The sequence below is a fragment of the Vanellus vanellus genome (genome assembly GCF_965231255.1).
Source record: "Vanellus vanellus genome assembly, chromosome: 26".
Classification (NCBI taxonomy): domain Eukaryota; kingdom Metazoa; phylum Chordata; class Aves; order Charadriiformes; family Charadriidae; genus Vanellus; species Vanellus vanellus.
The window spans coordinates 3,572,184-3,594,044 of NC_138931.1; the positions used below are offsets into that span (position 1 = coordinate 3,572,184).

General features: G+C 38.3%; 1 protein-coding gene across 2 annotated transcripts in view; it reads left to right on the forward strand.

Moving 5' to 3' along the window:
• The window catches only part of PPP2R2A (protein phosphatase 2 regulatory subunit Balpha), a 40,246-nt gene that overhangs the window by 11,701 nt on the left and 6,684 nt on the right, over positions 1 to 21,861 (forward strand). For both annotated transcript variants that reach the window (XM_082495645.1, XM_082495646.1), the window contains exon 3: positions 18,525 to 18,622. In XM_082495645.1, the coding sequence (XP_082351771.1) occupies positions 18,525 to 18,622 (98 nt within the window). The remainder of the gene's footprint in view (positions 1 to 18,524; positions 18,623 to 21,861) is intronic.

Here is a 21,861-nt window from a genome sequence, read left to right on the forward strand (position 1 = left end):
ATAAATATGTAATGATTCTCAAAGACACTTGTTTGAGAGTTCCTGGACTTTTTTCCAATGGAATTACATTAAAAAAACCCTGAACTTCTCAGGTACTGTTTTTGGTGCATTGTGTAAGGATTCATTTATAGAAATACTGGGGATAATTAAAAAATATATATCTTGGATTATCTTTTAATAATTGCTGCGTTCAGCTTGTTTTGGAGTGAAGTGTGGCCTTGGTATGGAAAGAGGAATTAGAATCCAGATTGCATCCTGACTTGCCCGTAGGTTCATTGTCACTTTGAGTAGCTGCTTCCGAGAGCTGGTGCGTCCTTTGCCAGGTACTGCTTTGAGCTGGCACACGCGTACACTTAGCTGCAGAGTTGTCATGTCTGATATGCGTGAAAACTACATGTCTTGGATTATTTGTGGTCAGATTAATTTTATCCCGGGTTAGGTCCCCCAGACTCATTTCTCAAACCATAACAAATGTTTGTGGTGGAATAGGTAGTATTGCTACAGGAATGGGACGAGGTGTGAGAAGTGAATGGGATGGATTGCTTCTCTTGGAGATATGATAATGGTTTTAAGGTAACATGTGAAATTATGGCATCGTGAGCAGCTTGCTCCACCTCTTCCTCAGCCTTTTTGTGCTTACAGTTGGTATGTGCTTGTTCATATGGGAAACTACTTTCAGTGAGTTGAGATTCATGTTTTGAGGGCATCTCTTCTAAAAGATCAATATGAACAAACAGCAATTGAAGTTGAAGCCCACAAACTTTTCCATTATATAGTCTAGCAGTGAGAGAATGGCATTGCTTTGTAGAGGTAATAACAAAACATTCATAAACTATTTCAGTGGAATGTGGAACTGGCAGGAATGGCTTTTTGACCAAAACTGTAAAACTTTCTATGTAGTCCTTCTGCCTTTTCTCAGTCTCTTCTTATCACAGCTTCATGTTTTGTTGGTTGTGTTTTTTCTGTGGTTTTGTTTGTTTTTGTTTTTTTTAGCCCAATCTATCTATCTATCTTTCTTTCTGTTTTCATGAAATATCCAGAATCTTCCATTTTACTCCAGACTGTCCTGGAAGTGATAACCCACTCTTGAAAGGTGGCGCAGGCTGGTAACATACCAGTTCTGTTACTGGAGCAGAACACATGCTGTGCTTAACCCAGCAATTTTGTCTCTGATAATATTTAGATGCCTCAGAGGAAAGTGCAGTAGGAAGACAGCATTTAAAACAAAACACAACAACAGCAAAAAAAACTGCTGGGAGATTCTGCACATGAGGTGGTTGGCTCCCTGGAGCTTGTGGATTCCTTTCCTTCGTTTGACCTGAAGATGCTCATACCAAACCTGTGAATAACAGACATCTGCTTGTTTCTGTAGCATTCTCATGTTTCTGCTGTTTCTGAAAATCAGGGAAGCATGTTCTGAATTGTTACCTACAACTGTGCTGCTAGGTCATCTCTCTGCTGTGTTGCTCAGTGTTCCTGCTCAACGGTTATTAAGCATGTATGTTGTTTAAAAAAAAAAAAAAATGGCATGACCGAGTTGATTGCATCCTGTGTAGGAGCACTTCTGTCTTAATCTTTCCTTCTTGCTGGGTGCTATCGTTTTGAAGAAGTTGTCAATAGAAGATTGTGTACACATCCCTCTTCGGTCATGTAAGCTCCTTTATATCTATGTTGAAATTCTTTTTCCAGAAGTTTTACAATTATTTAACATTCAACAGGAAGTTGTTTGGCACCTTCCAATGCATTTTCTTTGTAACCAGTGACTGTTGACTGAGGCTCAAGTTTTACAAGTTTTACTCTTTTACTTTTTTCAAGTTTAAATCTAAACTTAATTATCTGGGGGTGGGGGAGATTGACAAAAAGGAAGATTATAAATGGAGGTGACTGAAAGTGATCATCCAGAGTGGTTTCATCTGGAAGGTGACTAAGACGTTTTAGCCCCTCTGTGCTTTGTTTTCCTTATCTCTAAGGCTAGTGTGCCCGTTTCTCAAAATGAAGCTCAACAACTTTCAAGTTGCTGCAAGGAACTTTGAGGTGCTTGTAGTACAGTAATACTACTGAATACCCTCTAGCTTGTTTTCAGCTGTTACACAACTCTTCCAAAATCCAAAGAAAAGGTCCTAATCTATAGATGGAGAGGGTGAGAGATGTGAAATACTTAAAGGTCAGTATTTTGCTTAGATTAGTGGACTGTATATGTTAAGATGTGTTATAAATATAAGCATCTGCCTTACAGACTTGTCAAGATTTGTAGATTGTATTTTGCATCACTTCTCGAAGTGTGAAGACTCTCTGAAAGTCCAGGCCAGAAACTAGTATTGGCCTCTGTTAAATATTTTCTTTTTTTTTAAGAAGCTGAGGCATGTATGCTTGGGCCAGAATAGAAACAGGAAAATACTTGCCAAGTGGGAGGGGAAAAAAAAAAAAAAGAGGAGGCAGCTGGTAAAGGGAAGACTATTTTTTCAGGTTCCAAGTTCCACTAAAAATGCATTAAATATTAAAATGAACTGATAAAGGAGTGAATGCTCATAGTGAGTGAAGTTATCAGAAATTTTTAGTCAGCGGTCACTTAATAGTCAGAGCTGTGTATTCATCTCTGCTGGAAACTTCAGTTGTACTTGTGACCTTCACAGGCGCTGTGCTCGCCGGCAAGCTGCCTGAAATTCATCTAGGGAGTGTGCCTCCCTCCCTCCTCCTTTCCCTCCCTTCCCTTATGGTAGGTACCAGTGATTTTTTTTTCTTTCATTTTCCTCCCTTAGAAGGAGGCAATTTACACGTTGTCTGAGGTACAATGGTCTCTTGCATTCTACATGTGAAGATTAAAAGCCTTAGAAATTTTTGGCCTTAGCTTTTGTGCCTGACATAAAAGCTTTGGTCAAAGAATGTATGAGAAGAGTCTGAAACAGCATGATCGTTTCTGGGAGTGTTGTGTTTGTTTTTTTTTTTTTATACCTACAACAGAAATGCACATAAGTCAGAATTCTAGAAACTGATTTTGAAAGGCATTGCCAAACTATGATATTTTGCTAAAAAACTGCTGATAATTTTTAACTTGCAGTGTATGATTTGGAACGGCTTGGCAAAAAGAGAAAATCAAGATATTCCGGTGCTCTTAGTCTGTAGCATTCTCAGTGACAAGAAAGGCATTGCCTAAAGGCTTTTGTTATGTACATGCAAAACAATAGCACAGTATGTTATTTCCAAATATATTGTTATTTGCAAACAGAGAACTAACCACTGGCTTTTCTGTGCTGTGCAGCCTATTGAAATTCTGGCTGTGACTCCAGCAGAGATTTTTCCATAAATAGCTCTGTACTACTTTGGAACACAAACAAGCCCCTGAAAAGATCTAAAGTAAGGTCTTCTGAGGGAGCTATTTAGCCTGTGTTATTAAAGTGTACTTCGGTGCAGATACTATAGTGGATGTGAGGAATGTTTCTGTAGGTTGAGGTGGGGGGGCTGTCAGCAGGAATTGAGAAGTAAATTGTTACTGATTTAAATTAATTTCAAGGATCCATGAATCACTTGGCTTCAGCATAGGGGAAAAAAGGGTAATAAAAATGACCAAATTAAGCAGAAGCAGGTATGTTTTCCTTTTAGTATTGAAGTTTTACCTTTTTTTGTGTGTGGTGTTTTGTTGTTTTTTTTTTTTTTTTAATAAAAGCCATTAGGTGATGACTTCAGGCATTAGGTAATGGTTCAAGTAAATACAACTTGAAATAGAAATGATGTGTTCTTTCAATGAACAGACATCCAAATTAAAGTGTCCTTTTAAAATTTTTACTGATTGGATGTTTGGCTATGTGAATTAATACACAGCTAATACTGTAGTGCAGGTTTTTCAGTGCTGTGTAGCTGAACATCCTCTTGAATAAGTAATACAGGGGCAACTTTAGTGAAGATATGCAGATAATTGGTGTAAGCTATCTTGAGTAAGGTAATTTGTAGTCCTGAGGAGAAGCTTGTGAAAATCCTGTGAATTAGAAGTAGTGAGTAAATACTTCTGTGATCTGCCTAGTTCTCAGGGCTGGTTTTCTGCTAGTCCTGTTGCTACTAAATTTTTTTTTTTTTTTAACAAAGCAGAAATCCCCTTTCAAAAGGAATCAAAGAGCATGAAAATAACTTTGGCATTTGTGAAATCCGTGCTCTGAGTGGCAGACTCCTCAGTGTCCTTCTCAGCCCCTGGTTATCAAGCAAATGTGTTTATCAGCTGTCACAACAGAACGAGGGTGGTATCACAGAGAACAGGGCTGACAGGACCTTGGGAGCTTGTTAGTAAGTTCTCTAAATGCAAATCTTTCAACTATACCTAATAGTCCTGTTAGAAGTTAATTAAAAAAACTGTCATCTGTGGAGATTGTACAGTGTCATAAGCATATACTTGAGAGCTTAGCTACCCACAGCCTTGGATGACTTTTTTCATAATGTCTAAAATCACCTTTGGTGAAGGAGCACCTAAAATTTCTGTGTGGGGATTGTACACTGGTTTGGAATGGAAATTAGCCTCAATACCCATACAAGGCAGTGACTTTGTGCTGTTAACTGGATATAACTTAGTGGGAAGAACAGCTTAACTGCTGACTTTTTTTTTTTTTTAAGGCCTAGATGGTATTTCTGAGCTTGTTATTTTTTTTTCAAGAGTTTTCTTTTTCATTCCTCCTAGGCATATTGAGAACAGTTCCCTAAGAAGTATAAATAAAACAGCTAGGCAATACAGCAAAGCACTTCTGCTACCAAGGGGTAATTAGTCTGGTTTTGGAAAATAGATAACATTACTAACATGTTTATCGCAGTGAGGAAAAAATAAAGCTTGAATAAAATTTAGTCCAATTCTTCTAATGCATTTTTGGGAATGCTCCTACTATGTTGTCGTAAGTTGCATTTCATAGTGTGTCTTATGAGAGTTATGGAGCACTTCTGTAAGCATTATCTATAAATCCTGAAGGAGCCTCATGAGTATGTAGTACTGTGACTTAGCTCTAAGAAAACGGGTTTTTCAGAGAGCAGTGGCTTGAGATGGAGTTCTGGTCTCCTGAATCTTCACTCTGCATAGGATGTCCTTTACCTGCAGGTCAGCAGGAGTGTTTACAGAGAGGTCAGAAACGGCAGCGCTGTTCTGAACAGAGGCTAATTAATTTCTCTGTTCCTGCATAAAGTTTATTCTGGAAAATCGGTAAACCTGAATTTTTGTCCTCAGCAGTGCTAAAATTGAGATGTTACTTTCTTGGAAATTAGATATGCAGAAACAGTTTTGCTGTAGCTTTATTAATGATACGTTGTAAAATAAAGCTCTGCAGGCAGAATATATGTTGGAACAAGTTGTGTACCAGAGTGCTAAGGCTAGACAAATGCTGTGTTGGAGTAGAAATAATGAAATCTGTTATTTATAAGCCTTTTTGTCTCAATTCTCCTTGTATTGCTCAGTAAGTCCCTCAGTTTTGTGAGTGATAGTGCCAGAACATTCAGGCACCTAAAGGGATCTTATATGAAGCAATTGTGGGCATGAAGTTAGTTCCTGCTAGAGTTAATTTGTTCCCCTGTAATTAGATATGTATGATCTGTATGTGATTGTACAGAGGACAAAAATGATAAGTAGCTCCCAACTAAATTTCTACGCAGTACAAATATAACTTAACCCTTCTGTCATCTTTGTCCAGGAAGACCTCTCATAAATCAGTGTGGGTTTTGTTGGCTGAACAGTGTTTCTGTAATGGAAATATAACTAGGGTGGATTGTGTGTCGTACTGCTTAGTATGATTACTTTGCTTAAAGGGATCATGTATGGTTGAAAGGCACAATCCCTGTGACAGTAGATGTTTGAAACAGGAAAATTCAAAGTGGAGGAAGCTCTTTTTCTTGTGTCATTTAGTCAAGTTACCACTATGTCTGCAGTAATACTTAAAATGCTTTCTCTATAGTATAAACTATAGAAGCAGAGAACATTGACACTGCCAGATTCCCCCTTCAAACAAACCATAGACTTCATATTCTACTGGACTTACCTTTCAGCTAAGATTTCACTTGGGGTTAAAAAAAAAATAATTTGTTTTTAAATAGAGTTTCATTGCTGCAGCACCAATGCACACGTGTTTGTGTTCAATTTTTTAGTGTATTTAAGCCACTCAAGGAAGGCTTGGTTATACGACTGTTCTGGGCCGTCATAAACTTTGGTTGCCAGAATTCTGTGCCCTTGATCGAAGGCTAAGGTTTCAAGCTTCTTTATTTGCATCTAAACAGGAACACTTAATTTTTCCACTTAATTTAAGCATAACTGATGCATGCTGTGACAATAGTGGGGCACAAACAACCTAGGCCAGGTATCTAAAATATCAGATGGCTTTTTATTTGGTAGATGAAGCTTTCAAAAGGAATAAAGTAAGAATTATAATGCATTTAAGTTTTTAAACATAGACGTTGCTTAGGTAGTATATTTTTTCTACTTCATATTTCTGTTCTTTTTGCTTATATTTCGCATCAAAAACATCCTTTCTGATGGAGCAATAGATAGCAACTTAATTTAGGGGTGCATAGCCTCTGAAGGTGATGTTATCCAGAGGCTGAAAATTATGGTTCACAAGCTTTTTTTGATAATTGTAACCTTGAGTGAAGAGGAGTTTTCATTGCAATTGAAAGGGAATTGATGCAAAACTAGGTGTGACGCATCCTCAGTAGGAGGGACACTCTTTCCCCTTTCCTCACCTGAAAATAGATTTAAGCTTCACAGGTTGGAAGCTCTCAGCAGCTGATTTTTGTGATGTTCAGAAAACTGAACACCAGGATATCTTTCACATTGACCAGCTGGGTGCTATTTAAAAATCCTAAAATGTTGGATTGCTGTTGATTACTTTTTTGTTTAAAAGCAGAACGGTTTTGCTGGTTGGAGGGAGGAAAGCTTGTGGACAGACTTGAGCTTTTTTATTATTTTTTTTTATTATTATTCTCTAGTATTGCAATGGCTGCAAAGAACCGGCTGGAGGAGAAGCTGTGACCTTTAACTGCTTGTTCCTAGTTGTGAATAAATGTTGTAGTTCCACAACCTGTGAGATTATTCACCCGCCTTTCTAAGGTTATTTAAGACGGGTATCAGGAGTGGGTCTGGATTTCTGCCACTTATGCCTCTTATGTTTATGATATTAATAAACTGGTGTCAAATGTCCTGGGAACGGGTGATGCAGGTTGAAAGACCTTTGTTTCAGCCAACAATAGGCCTGAATTAGTGTGAATAGGAAAAGCAAATAGGCACTTCCTGTCATATTTTAAGGATTACTTGAGTTTGGGGAAGCATGCGTATTAAAAGATTTAAACTAAATGCTCATAATTTGCTTTTTTTCCCCTAGTAAAATGTTCCCTGTGTACGTATGCATATCTATTAATATTTGTAAATATGCTTGTAGTAGTAATAGAGTAAGGTAGAAACTTGCTTGTTTGAATAGATTCTTTTGGGTATTCTTCAGGGAATAAACTCTAAACCTATGTAAATGAAGATATAAAGAGGGGAGTTGTCTTAGTTGGTGCTTTCCAAACCAGTCTTGTTCCTCAAGTTAAACCTTGGAGGCCTCTTGCCAAGACTAGAAGCTATGTGATTTAAAAATATGTGGGTGGTGCTTGAGACCACCTTGAGGTTCAGTTGCCTTTCATAGGGTATTGTAAAAGTCCAGAACAATGCTATTTGCAGTTTCAAGGCAGAGGATGCCTTTAAGAGACTCAAGGGAATTCTTGTCAGGTATTAAATAATCCCTTATTATTGAATTTGAGGTATTTTTCAGGCGGATCTAGCTTGTGATGAGTTGAAAAATGGCTCTGTCTTAAACTGGTGATGTCTCCGCTTCGCAGTAATTTGCTGTTTGAATTATTTGGATAGTGATAGTCTTCCAGAGTTTCGGAGGTCTGTAACAAGCTTCACAGACACACTCCCCTCAATTCCAGGGTGTGAAGGATCATAGGATAGATCAGCTTAAGTTTACGTGTAGAATACACTCTCCGAGGTCCTAGTAATACGTAGGTGAAGGCAGCTCCCAGAGGACTTGGAGACTCCACAGACAGGGCTACGACTAATGTTTTGCTAGTTCCACAGTGTGTTGTGTTTTTTACAACTAATGCTGGAGCTAAGTTAACCTTGCTGGTTACATATACAGTGCCTAAGTGTGGGCAGCCAAGGCAGCTGTAGTTTTTTGTGGTGTTCGCATCTCAACTGATCTGTTGTAAATATATTTAGTTTCGCGCTTCTCTGAATGCGGTTAGACTGACTGCTCCTTACTCTGTTCTCCCAACTAGATGATGTCTAGCTTAGGGGAAGGACAAGGGAGGGAACTGTTGTTAGTTTGCAGCTTGTTGTAAACCAAAGATACTGCTGTGGTCAATTTATTCTCTTTCCCCTAGTGGAAGAAAGGGGATTTGCCTATTGCTTTCCTGTGCATGTGTTCCGGGAGGAACTGTGGTAGTGTCTTGCCTTAAGGTTTAAAAATAGAAAGTAATTAATCAGGGTGATGAGGGTTAATGGTTTTTATCCAGAATCCAGACAGCTTTGTATTTGTTTATATGGAGGGAGCATTGTTCTCTCTGCTGTTGTTATGAGGTTAATGTGAGAGGATTTTTTGTAGTAACTTTTGAAGCGCTTTATTAACAACTAAATTGGGGTTAAAAAACCCAAAACTATTCTCTCAGCAGATGAAATGGTTTCAAGGCATCAGTTCAAGATTGTTTTCAGCCAACATATAGTCTAGGGTTTTTTCTTCTGTAGGTTTCCAATAAAGTTTGCATAAAAGGAATTATAGAATGCAGTGCCAGATTTGGTGAGCAGAAATAAAACCTTTACAGTCAGGTGTAGCCTGGTGGTTATAGTAATTGTGGTACAGGTATTGCTTCACCAGTTCCATGGTGGATCACAGTTTTAAATAAAAGTTCTTTCCCAAAGCTCATACTAATTTTTAATGTGAATACTTTAACTCCTTTCACTAAGATCAAACTTAATAGCAATTTTATGTCATTTTAAGTGGTAGGAAGCATGCACCAATCAGTTAATGTATTGCACATCTGTTTTCAGAGTGCTGTGACTTGCTACAGTTTGTCATCTATGTTTTCTCTGTGCTACCACAGGTGTCTCGGAGTCATGTATACTGGAGACTTTGAATTTCCTACTATAGATGGTGACAGGAAGCCAGTGGTCTGAGGTTTAAATCAATTTCCTTTCTCTTCCAGCAGTGCCAAACTCTTGTTTAGGCAACTGTTGTAAGGGGGGAGACTTGGGGAGACTGTGTACGTATAGACAGAAATGCACTTAGGTGGCATTTTGGTTGTGGGCTTAATAGCCGTTTGCAAACGCAACTGTGGTGTCTGGAGATGTGATTGCTCCTGAGCACGATCCTTCCCCACCACCTCCCCCCAGCAGATTTGCTCATTTAATGCCTTCAGTTCAGTCTTTATGAACTCTGTTAGCTTAGCAAAAAACAAACCACTTCACGTAACTGAATTGTGTTAGGGATCATTCACAAAAGTTTGAGGTAGTGGTAATGTCTGTTGAAGGTGGTGATTATAGTGTTCCCTGTGGTGATTTCTGCTGCTTCTGAAAGTTGCTGTTGTTTTAGCATGCTTGTGTGTTGGCCTCTTCCCTTGGTCCGAAAAGGGACCACGGGGGAAACTAGTGATAAATTTAACGGTGGAAACTTAACTAATGTTGGCCCACAAACAGCAATTGCCTGGTGAGGCACAGCAATCGTTTACCAAACACAAGAATTAAAATGTGTAGTACGTTACTCCCTATACAACTAAGATTATAATATTGAACATAGAGTGTGCTTTCTATGAATTGTTTTTAAATGAGGATGTTGCTTTGACATCACGGTTAACTGAAGATCACTTAAGGATTTCTGAATGTCTCAGGAGCTGCTTCTCCAGAGGAGACGTGCTGTATTTTGGTAGATGGCGATTCTGTTCCCTGCTTTACTGTTACCTTGGTAAAATACTTCAACTGCATATTCATTATTATTATTCCAACTTGTAAAGAATTTTGCGAGTCACTTCTGTTTCAGTTCTATTCTCTGCAATTCTAATGTCATCTTCTCACTATTGCTTTGCAGATAGCAGCAGCTTCTGTGGTGTAGGGCAGATGGATTTGGAGTATATTCTTCTCTGAGCATTGAGCCTAGTAAAGCTATTTAGGAGAATTACTAGCCTTACATAAAACCAGTGGCAACAAGATTAAGGCTGGTATCACTGTACTGTTTCAGTGGGAGGGAATGAAAGTTTGCTGCTCAGTGCCTGTTGTGTTTTCTAAGAAGTCCCGAGGCTTAACAAAAATAGTTGCTTGCATAAATTTCCAAAACCATAGAATAACATTGTTTTGAGCTTAGTACTTAAGTTGCATTATCTCTAGATTATATAAGAACGTGTTATAAATGCATCTCTAATTTCTAAGCCATTCTAATACGCATATATCCTATGAAATAGTTGTCTTACAGCACTGGTTCCTTCCCTTAGCTTGTATTGTTCCTGCTTCAATTAAAAAAAGTGACTGAATTCAAGCTCCTACTACTGAAGGCTGGTGATAAGAGTTCTTACTGTCACTGCTAGTATGTAGACTTGACAGCATAAAGAGTAATCTCGGAAGGATGCGGCGTACTTAAGGACAGTATGTGAGCCATACTTTGCCCTTGAAGAGCAGAGCCCTGGTTACCTGTCAGCCCACAGCGAACTGAATCAGAGTTGCAAGGTAGGCATTGGTCATGTTAATGTAACTGAGGACACTACAGGAAAGAGCTTTATCGAGAGGGATCCAAACATTATTTTAGGGAACGGAATAGAAAGTTAAAAATAAGATGTATAATAATAATAATGAGTAAGTCACTCAGGCTTTTAAATCCAAAGTTGAACTCCTAGTTGCAGTAGGACTTGCCTGTTTTAGAAAGTGATAAATTTCCTCAAAGGTTGGCAAAGTTGGAGAGAGAAGGGGAGAAGAAAGAGTGAACAAAAGACAAGACATGGGAATATAGGAAAGCCCAAGAAATAGAGGGAAAGTATGGGGTTTTAAGACTGCTTGACAAGGTTTATATTTGGTTAATTTACTTAGGGTGAGTAGTTTATGTAGTGAACTTTAGGTGTGAAGTACTACATATATTCACAGTTTGTAGACTCGTATCTTGTGTGTGTATATTACGTATGTAAATAGGACTGGGAGAGTCTCAGCACTTAAATACATCTTTACTAGACAGAACTAGAATGCTTTCAAAATCAATGGGGAAAACGAGTTCATGATGAACGCATGTTTTCTATTTTCAGCATCACAGGGCCTGGAGCACTGGGAATGAACGTGGATGCTAGAGAACGCTCTGTAAATCCTTCTCCCTGTGTGTAGACTTCACAGATTTGCACAAGCCAACAAAACCAGCTTATTTACTGTCTGCTGCTTGAACTGTGTCTTCGGCTCCTGCATGTTTGTGTTCTAACACTGGTAGGGCCAGCAGCAGTGTGAAGCTAGCTGTCCGTCATACAAATTCCACTCCCCTCCCTGTTGAGGAGGAGAGCTTTATGTGCTCTTTGTGTGCAGCAGTGTTGCAGGACTGGTACTTGGGACAGAACAAGTAACCAGCTGGCTCTTGCAATGCTTTATGGCACAGGAGTGAGAATTTTTGCCACAAGGGTAACCCCTTTCTTTACTTCTGTGTTGCATGTATTTCATCTTGTCCTCATGTTTCTGTGGTATTAATATATTTTTAATGCCCTCTCCTAGTAAAGAGAGATCTGTTTAAAGGACTTCTGGAATGACTCTTGAAGTAAATTGAACAGTAGGAATGCCTTATCCCAGCTGCCTTTGGTTTTGTTGCCTAGTCACTTCTGAGAGATGGAATGAATGCAGAGAATCACTCTTGAAAGTGAATGAAGAAAAGGGAAATTAAGTCAATAGTAAAACCGGTCATGGTAACTTTAAAGTATATGATTCTTGTGTTCCCTTCCCCCTCTCTATGTACATAAATTAGGGATGAGGCTGGAATGCAGAGGGCGTTTTCTTTTATACCATCAGTACTAAATAGTGCTTGCCATTTTGCTCTTTTATTCTTTCCCTGGTGCCTGTAGTTGTGGTATCCTGTGTTGGGAGCTCTCTTCTATGGAAACATACATGTATAGTCACTCTTTCTTAATCTTATTTAAACGGCTTTCCTGTTCACTTTGAGATTAACACTTTACTATCTAGCTTCAGAGACTTAATACACAATGTATTAGGACTCTTGATTTGTGTGGTAAATCAAAATCATGCAAACAATGGGGTGATGTTGGGATGACTCAGACATTCAGAACTCATCGTGTAGCTTCTTAAAATATTTGAAGCCTTGGAGAAGCTTTTGTTTTCTCCTTAGTGTTTTTGGTTTTTTCCCCAACAATGAAGTACATGACTCCAAACCAAAATCATTACTGGAAACAAGAAAGTCCAATAAAAGTCACAATTTTCTGTCACTAGCTGTGCAATGAGCTTGAGTTTTTGAAAGTTTGCATCTGTTTAGTCATCTCAAGCAGGAAGGATTTGTGCTTAACCCTGGGTTAGAAAGCACCAAACAATTCACAAGTGATTTCTGGACACTTAAGGTCTGCAGATTCTCCTGGACAGATATTCTTCCTCAGTTTTGAGCATGTTGACTTTATCCCTAGACATAATCTAGGAAGAATGGCTCAGGTACGCTCAGTAATTGTGTTGAATTCCAATATTTTGCAGTCTTTATGCCTCATTATGTTTATCCATTCTTGTGCTGCTTCCTCAATTTGAGGCTTTTTGAGCTTCCTTGGATTTTAGTAATAATCCTAAAAGTTCATTTCTTGATGTTTCCTGTTCCAGACAGTTTATGAAGTATCGTTGAAATGATAATTGATGTTTAGTTTGATCAAAATAGCTTCTTCTATACTTAAGGCTGGCAAACTGAGGAAGTGGGCTCCACATTTGGTCAGTGAATTGACTTTTTACTCCTTAGGATATAATTACCAACCTATAAGTAATCTGTTCTACGTTATGGATGAGACTTGTTTGAATTGCTCCTTCGGAAAATTCCAGAAATGGTATTTTGAGCCACTGGGAAGGTGTATAAACAATGAAGAAGTACCAAAATGCTTTTTAAATACTACAATTCTTTGTTCAGTCCTTGGAAACATCAGAAGATTGCTCCACTTGTGTAAACATGCTGATTTACTTGCTCTCTGCTTAGGCAGCAGATCAACGTGATTCTAAAAACTCGCACAGAAACCTTTTAGGTCTGGTGAAATAAAGACTCTCTTTGTTCATTCCCATGATTGACTTGCTGCTGTAGAGTAGGTGACATGTTTTGCCTACCAAGCATGTTTTATAAGCAAAGTTTATATAAAGTTCATGGTACATTAAAATAGATAGCCTCTTCTGTACTAATAAAATACCTTTTATTCTATTATCGGAAGCAAATTTAATACAGAATTGCTTTTCAGGTTCATAATGGGCCTTCTGGAACTAAGTCATTGGATTACAGTGTTATTTTTTTTCTTTGCTTGTTTGGATTGATAAATCTGTTTTATTCCCTTATTTTGTAGACTTGTCAACAGTGGTAAAACTTCAGCACAACCCTTTCTCCAATATTTCAGAAAACTTGCTTGTGATAAAGCGTATGTGGTTCTTGTTCAGCATTCACTGAAAAGTGTGGAAGGCCCCCAAAGTGTGAAAATGTTTTTTAATATCTGTCACTGAGGTTTTCTTTTTTCAAGCATTGCTTTCTTTTAACAGGGGAAAGGGCATTTGAGATGCGCTGGATTCTTTTAGTCAACTATCTTTCAACAGTGTAATCTGCCTATTTTCATTTGAACTGTTCATCTTTCCTAAGTGCACTGGCCCAGGGCCTCAGTTTTTCAAACCATCTGAATCCTGCCTGACATGACAGGTGAATTACTCAAAACGGCAAAAGTTGGTGTAGTAAATGTTGACTTAAAATTCTGAGATTGTGGTGGTTCTCTTCAGAAGCCCACAAGGAAACGAGTTAGGTTTGCGTTGAGTGGCTGTTATCTTGTGAATTGATTAATCAGCAGCAGTGTGTGTCTCCCACTGGTTAAGAATTGCTTGGAAGCTTCTGGTATGTCTCCCATTCACATGGTGAACTGCAAACACGTTACTTAAAGCATTATCAAAACTTGGAGATAAATGTCTTTCCCCCCTGTCCCATTCTCTGTCAAAGCTAGACACCTTGTTTTGATTCCTTTGGTTCTTCAGGTTCCTGTCTTCATCTCTACCATGAGAAAAGCTAGTCTTACTTGAATCGAGTGAAGATAAGTGTCCAGACCTTGCGGTGGTTTTGATTTCTATTGGAGCACTTAAAGCGAAGGTGTATCCTTGAAGCAATACATAAAAAGCTTAAAGCAGGTTGTGAAAAATAAAGATCAGGTGCAGAAGAAAAAGCAACCTTGACAGCAGTTGCAAGAAACTAGACTGTAGCTGCTGTATCTGGGAGGACTGTCAGGAGGTTTTGAGGGCTCCTGGGACAGCAGACTGGCCCTGTTGTCCCTGAGCTACCAGCACAGGCCAAGAAGCCTCTCTTGACAATTCAGTGGGATTTTTAAGATCACTGGCTTGGTTTGACTGTAGTGTGTTTTGTTTCTTTGAGGTAGAGATAAAAGTGTACAGCAGTTCTGTGTTTGATTCATAGCGTTTCACTCAACCTGCTGCAAAACACTTTGTCTTGGTGATGTCCATGCACAACACCATAAATGGTTGTAGAGGTGATTTTCTGGGTTTGGTGTGTGTTGTTGTTGTAGTCCCCCCCTTCTTTGCTTTCAGATCAGTGAAACCCATTATTTGGAAATATTCAGTAGTTTCAGGAGTGTTTCTAGAGTGTTAACAGTAAGTGTCTATGAAGGGATATTTAAGTGGTACCAAAGGACAACTGTATGTATCTGTGCAAAGAAGTACTTTTAAACACTATGGTAACCCTGGAGCTGTCTATCGCAAGTTACGCAAGAGGGAGAAACTTAATACTTAAGTATTGCAGGTGCACTACAGGAATGTAGATGCACATTTCTGTCCTGTTTCCTGTTTTTTGCCTTTTTTTTTTTTTTTTTTTTTTCAGAATGATGTCTTCATCTTGTGTGTTTGATGTTGCCCTGTAGTTTTTTTTAAAAACTCAGCACTTGAAATGTCATGCTTCATCTTGGTGTCAAAGATGGCTCAAGATGCTTGGGGGGAAAGAGAGAGATGAATTTGGTCTCTCAAGGCACGGGTAACTTTGTGGAAGTGTATTAACAGATAATGCTATCTTACTGTATCCTGTGAGGGGATATGGTTATCAGATAAGGTTTTGGTGGTTATTTATCTCTTGATACTGGTGCTTGAAGAGGAGGGCATTGAAATGAGTTCCGTGGTAAATGATAGAACATATTTCCAAAAGCCATTGGTGTTGGTGACAATAGAGCACCTACAGATCTGCTTCTCCTTAAGGTCTTCCTCCCTAGTGCTCTTTGCGTATAGAAGGGATCGTTTACAAGCTGCCGGGCAGTGAGAGCAGCCCTCTGTGTTTGCGAGACTCCCACCTAGAGACTGTAGCAAAAATAGCATGCACAAAAGGGAGGAGGCAGAGAGAAGGCAGCGCGTTCTATAGATGTTCTTTTGCTCGTTGCAGCGCTGAGGGACTAAAATAACCCTATGTGTAACTATCATGGGAATTATAGTTACCATTTGAAAAGAAGAGGATAACATTGATTGTATTTGGCAACGAGGGTGTTAATACAGATGAAAATACACAAGCGAATCAGTGCACTGCGGAAGATGAAATGCTTCCCCTGTCAATTCTCAAACACTATTAAATCCGCCCAGTTCAACACCAGTGACTTGATGTCTGTCTCTTTCTTTAACCAAGGTATGGGAATACAATATTCTTAACGGTGAGTTATTGGATTTAAAATGTGTGATTTGTTGCTTTGGTCTCCAGTACTGATTTTTGTGTAAAATATATCTCAGCCCTGTTTTGGGACTAGTTAAGCAGAAATCATTTTGCTGCCTACTTTTTTGGCATGTTTGTTTTGTCCTTGGAAAGGGAACAGTCCAAGATTACAGTGTAGAAGGCACATCAGATTCTTTAGATGTATCTTGAGTTTAAAAACTTGATTATTAATTTTCTTGTGTGATTGCTGCTGAGGAATGTATTTTGTTTCTAATAAAAAAACTGATCCAAGTACTTGAAAAGATCTTCTGCATAGTGTGATCCAGGCACTGGAGAGTTCGAAGTACCTTGTCACCACTGACAGAGCCGAGCCTGCAGGGCTTTTTGCAGGTGTGGGGGTGTTAGTACTGGAAGTTTGTTCATGCAGTTGAGCCTATAGACAAAGCGGCACTTGTGTCAACTTGGAGATCACTGATGTCAAGCTTGGATGGTCTTGCAAGTTAAAATAAATGCAAAAAGTAAGAATGTCTAGAACTGTTACAGAGAAGTGGTTAGCTTTCTGCTATATAGGAGACTTGTATAATTATGAAATACAATATATGTTACATCAGCAGACCTAGGAAAATGGGGGGGTTATCCCATAATTTATGGCTTTTCTGGCTGTTGTTGCTGCCTGTTCTAATCATAGAACCTGCTTTTGACCTTGTAAAACTTTTAAGTGATTTTCACCAAATAAGTACTATGATGGATTTATTTGCATATCTTTCCGCATACTGTATTTGATTAATTGTATGTTACCTTTATGCCCTGTTCACGTGTGAAGGGTACATATTGAATGCTGTATTTTCATCTGAATGGTATGCAGTGTTAAGTCTTATAGATGTGAGAGAAATCACTTCATTTGTTCACAAATTAATGAATGGCTAAAGTAACCCTTACCTTCCAGGAAAGAAAAAAACACATGTGCACTGAAATAAAGGTTTTCCGATGTGTGACCTGGATCCTGGTTTATCTACATACAAGCTTACATCATATTTATGTCCTTAACACATGTTCTTGAGAAATTTCAGCCTGTTTGTGTTTCAGCAGTGCCAGATAATCACAGCAAGGGAGGTCGATGGAGATAGGATAATCTTGTGTTTATCCTTTGTCATATGGCAGTTTGTGTTGTGTATTAGAAAACAACTGAGCTGTACATACTTGTTTGTGCCAAGAATCTGACTCTGCATCTTTTGCCTCTGTTTGAGGATTTTGCTGCTGAGTTTGGCCTGCTTGTTTAGGCTGTCTTTGCGTTGTGCGGTTTTCAGACAGATACGCCGCGTGTTTGTCGCTGCTGTGTAATGCAGTTATTAAAGAACAGCTTGCTAATGTCCTCAGGGGCCACCGCCCATGTGTTTGGGACAACCCGAGAATGATGTAAGTTTCATTTTGGTATTAAAATGAATAAGAGGAAAATCCTGCATGTTTCACTTCTTCAAAATGAAATAACCCTTTTGCTGTCTATGATAAGATAGCTTCCGTGATAGGCTGCACAATAGTGTCTGTTTAAATTCAGACTGAGTAGCTTTTGTTTAGTGGTAGCTTTCAGTCTGTAGAGCTGGGAACAGATTTTTTTAAACTCTCAGAGAATGAAGAAACCATCCAATAAAAAACGTGGATAATTGTTTGTCTGCATTAGACTGACGTGATGGTGAATAGCCTAGGACTTGCATAGGTGAAAATTTCAGGTACTTTGTTCTGCAGAAAATTAGATTTGCAGGTTGAAGTTCGCATTCAAAGAAAAATTTGGGTTCTGATTCTACTATTTGAAAGTATGAGGGGGGTGTGCGTGTTTGAAAAAGTGAATTGCTGTGCTTGAGCTTAAGTTGTAATTTGTCATATTTTTCTTTTTACTGTATAGACAGATTGATTTGATACTAGGCCTGACTGGGTTTTTTTTTGTCAATGTATATTCACTATTTAATGTTAGCACCCCATAAAAAAAATACTTGTGGTAATGTAAACCTTCCTCATTCAGAAGAGGTACTCAGGTTTTTTTAGAGACAGTCTGTTGAATTTATTTCCTAATTTCCTGTAGCTGTTTTTGTTCCTCATCCTTGCATTCCCTAGACACTGATGTCTGAACATCTCCACCCTAATAGGTTTTGCCCTTAAATTGTCAAATGTGTAGAGTCCTTAAAAAAAAAAAAAAAAAAAAAAAAAAAAAAAAAGGCCTTGATCATATGGGTAGTGATTGTCTCTAAATCTTCTAATCTTCTATTGGAAGGAATGGAGACAGTAAAGTTAGGAATATGTATATACACAGTCTGCTGTTAGAGTACATACAGAAATGGATTTTCAATATTATACTAAAGTAGCAGTATAACAAAAACAGTTTCAAGAAGCAATGACATAAAGCCTTTAAAAACAATTTAGTGCACAACACAACATGTAACTGGCATGGTGAACTAGTAACTGGTTTTCAATTGTTTAGCTTAAAAAAAATACTTTTTTTTTTTTAAGAAATCCCTACATGTATTTTATAACATAAGTATACTTAAACTGAATTGAAGTGTGCATTTTCTTTTTTACTTATAATTGTAGCTTTCTTGGCCACTTAGTATTCAGAAGAATTATTAATTTGTGGGCTTTATTTTTGTCCCTATGCAGCGGATATAATTTCTACAGTAGAATTTAACCATTCTGGAGAGTTGTTAGCAACAGGAGACAAAGGAGGCAGAGTTGTCATCTTTCAACAGGAGCAGGAGGTAAGTTCATGTTCTCCTCTGTTCCTATTCATTCTCTTTTTAAAGAAAAGGAGCATGCTTTCATAAAAAACTTTACACAAAGTGCATGCCTGTGTAATGTGATCAAAATTCTGAAATTTAAGAGTGAAAAAATTGAGAACTTTGTGACATTGTTTGAAATTAATTTTCTCTTTAAATGCTCTTTATCTGTGTTCTAAATAGTGTTTAAAGTGGAAAAAGAGGGGGCTTAGGACACAAAAAGACCTCAGGGAAGCTAAAGTTGTTTTACAGTGACTCTGCTTGGCTGTGATTATTATTTTAGATTCATCTGTAGTTAGGGAAATAAAATTTTCCCTTAAGTGAGTATGTAATTGTGACCTAAGATGTCCTTTTCCATTCTGATATCAAATTAGGTAAAATCAGATAATCATAGTAGCAAAGGTATCTTTTCATTTTATACTTGTTCTTTTGGTCTTTTCAGAATTCTACAGACAAATCTAATGCTAAGAAAGGGCTTCTTGTCCCACTTCAATGGTGGGAAAGCTGAGATGCAGTGCTTGATTTTTAACTGAGGCCATAGTCAGAAGTTGACTTGGTTAGAATTTATTTCAGAGAGAGGGTAAGGCGGCACTTCTGTCATCTCACTGCCTAGAAAAGTCATGCTGCTACTTCTTTCCTTAGTGTTTCATTCAATTTCAATTCTAAAAATCCTAAACCTTAAGAATTCCTCAGTTCCCCAGAACAAGTGGCTTTCTGCTGGTGTGCAGGCAATTTGAGTGCAGTGCCTCCACTGTGGTCAGTTGGTGCCATCTAGTGGGACGTTCCTGACTGACTAACCTCTTCCTAAGTTTCTTTGGCTGGAGTCTGAGATGAACATAGTATGTAGAGTATCCTCACTATAATCTTCCTGCAGTTTTGGACACTAACTCTTGTGGTTTTGGGGTTTTGTGGTGGTGTTTTGGTTCTGTTTGTTTGTTTTGGATTTGTTTGTTTCTTTCTTTTTTGAGTTGGTTGTTTTTTTTTTTTAAGTCTGAGTTTGAGCTTGCATTCTTTAAGGATCCTTTACTTTAATGTAGCTTAAAGCTTAAATAGCTAATTGCCTGTTCTCAAGTGAGTTGTCTTTAAATGGCTACTTATGTTTTTCATGCATAACCCATGGCTCATATCCTTACAATCTGTGAGTCCAGGTATAGTAAGAGTCACCTGGGTTATCAGATCAAGTTGCATGGAATTGTTTTTGGCATAATTTGGCCCCTTGGTGTTTAGGGAATGAACAATGGGGACTTGGATCTGTAATGCATTACTGGTTAGTTACACCTGTCTGGAACAACTTTTATATGTAAAAGTATCTAAAAGACAATTAAGTGTTTTAGATGGATTTATGTACCACCTTCCTATCCCACTGCATTCCACAGTGCTTTACAGGCCATACATAGAGAAAGAAAAAAACTAAAACAAGTGCTCTGTATAGAGTCATACAAGCTGTGTAGCTTTACCCACTGCCAAAACGCTGCCACCTCTGGGTTGGAATGTGGCAGCCCTTCTGCAACGCAAAGTAAGCGACATTGCATAAGTATCAGGCAGGAAATGAATACTGTATCTAATTGAAACTGAAGGAGGAATTTGCGTAGGCAGCCTGTAATTACCTGTATCGGAATTTAACATAAGGCACTTGAGCCAACACCTCTTCTTGTTGTGTTTTGGGTTTGGGTGGTTGTTTTTTTTTTTTCTTTTTTGGAGTACCATGAAACGGTCTGATGGTTTAAATCTTGCTTTTATTTGAAGGATGGATTTTAGGTATTACTCTAGTCCTGTAGAGTTTTACTAGAATACACAAGAAGTATATTTAAGACTCAATCATTATAAGTATGGAATTGACAGGAAGTTCCCTGAATCATGACCAGTGTTTCCTAAAGCACAATAGGTTTACTTTAGAAGTCGCCTGTTCTATGCAGTGACCCTGCTTAACTTGTTAGACCTAACTGAAACTTAGAACAAAGTTCCTTCCTTTCTCTAGGGTGGGAAAGCCAGTATAATTGATAGGTGTGGTACAATATTCTAGTGCCAAATTTTATTTCTAAGCATTTTTTCCACTCTTCCCTCCCCCACAGCTTATTGTAAAATGTAAGAATTCCTGCCAGCTATTAATGTAAGGGCATGAAGCAAGAGAAAATGATGCAAGGAATGTGACAAATGTGGGCTAGCAAGGATCATATCAAGAAGTATGTTTTAGCGAGGTATTAGGGGTGAGATGAATGGATGGACATGAGACACACAAGAGAAGGAACGAGCGAAGTCCCTAGTCAAGAACGTATCACAGGAAAGGCATTTGATGGTGCAACCTCTTGAAATGGGTGGAACAGGAATATATCACAAAATTAAGCTTGAATTAACTTCAAGTACACCTAGTGAGCACTATTTCAGAAACGGTTCCAGTTTCCTGTCACCTTACCTATTGGAGGGAATTTAAGGTTCGGCACATGGAGTGCAATATTAGTGTTAGGAAGCTACTGCCTAAAACACAGCTTTTCAAAAGAGGAATTATGCAAGTTTGGAGGGTTTTCGGTTTCCCAAACAGTTCCATTCTGAACAGGCTAACTGCAGGTGTGACTTTTAATGTCAGAGATGTATTCAGCAGAGGTGTTAAGCTTTTTTCGCCTCACCTCCAGAATGAGGAAGAAAAAGCTTCTTAAGCAGTCTAGAAGGTCTCAGAGAATGTGGAGATTATAAACCAAAATAGTGGAGCTGCTTGTATAAATTTAGAGGTGGCACGTGGGATTCCCATAGTGTGCCTAGCAAGCTGAACATACCGACAGAGTAGATTTGCCATATGTGTGGCTGTGTATTTCTCCTGGGGAATATTATCCTTAAAAATACAAACACAGAAAAATTAAAAATGAGAGAATGGTGACGCCTTTTGAGTTGTGGTGTGGGTTTTTTTGTGTGTTTTTTTTTTGTTGTTGTTTTGTTTTTTTTGTTGTTGTTTTTTTTGTTTTTTTGTTTTTTTTTAAACAAACAAACAAAACTTACCATGCCTAGAATGTTTAGGCAAAATGTTAGTTTGTAAGTTCACCTGCTCAGAATTACCATGAGAACTTGGTGTAGGTACTATTCATGTGGCTGAGGGAATTTCTGGAAATTTTAGGAATCAAAAGCTGCTGTGATAACTGTCTTTTCTCTGATGCTTTCTTAGCCAAAATAGTAGAAACTCTAATCAAGTTCTTGCAAAAGAGATGATCCTCATTTCGTCTTTTCTACAG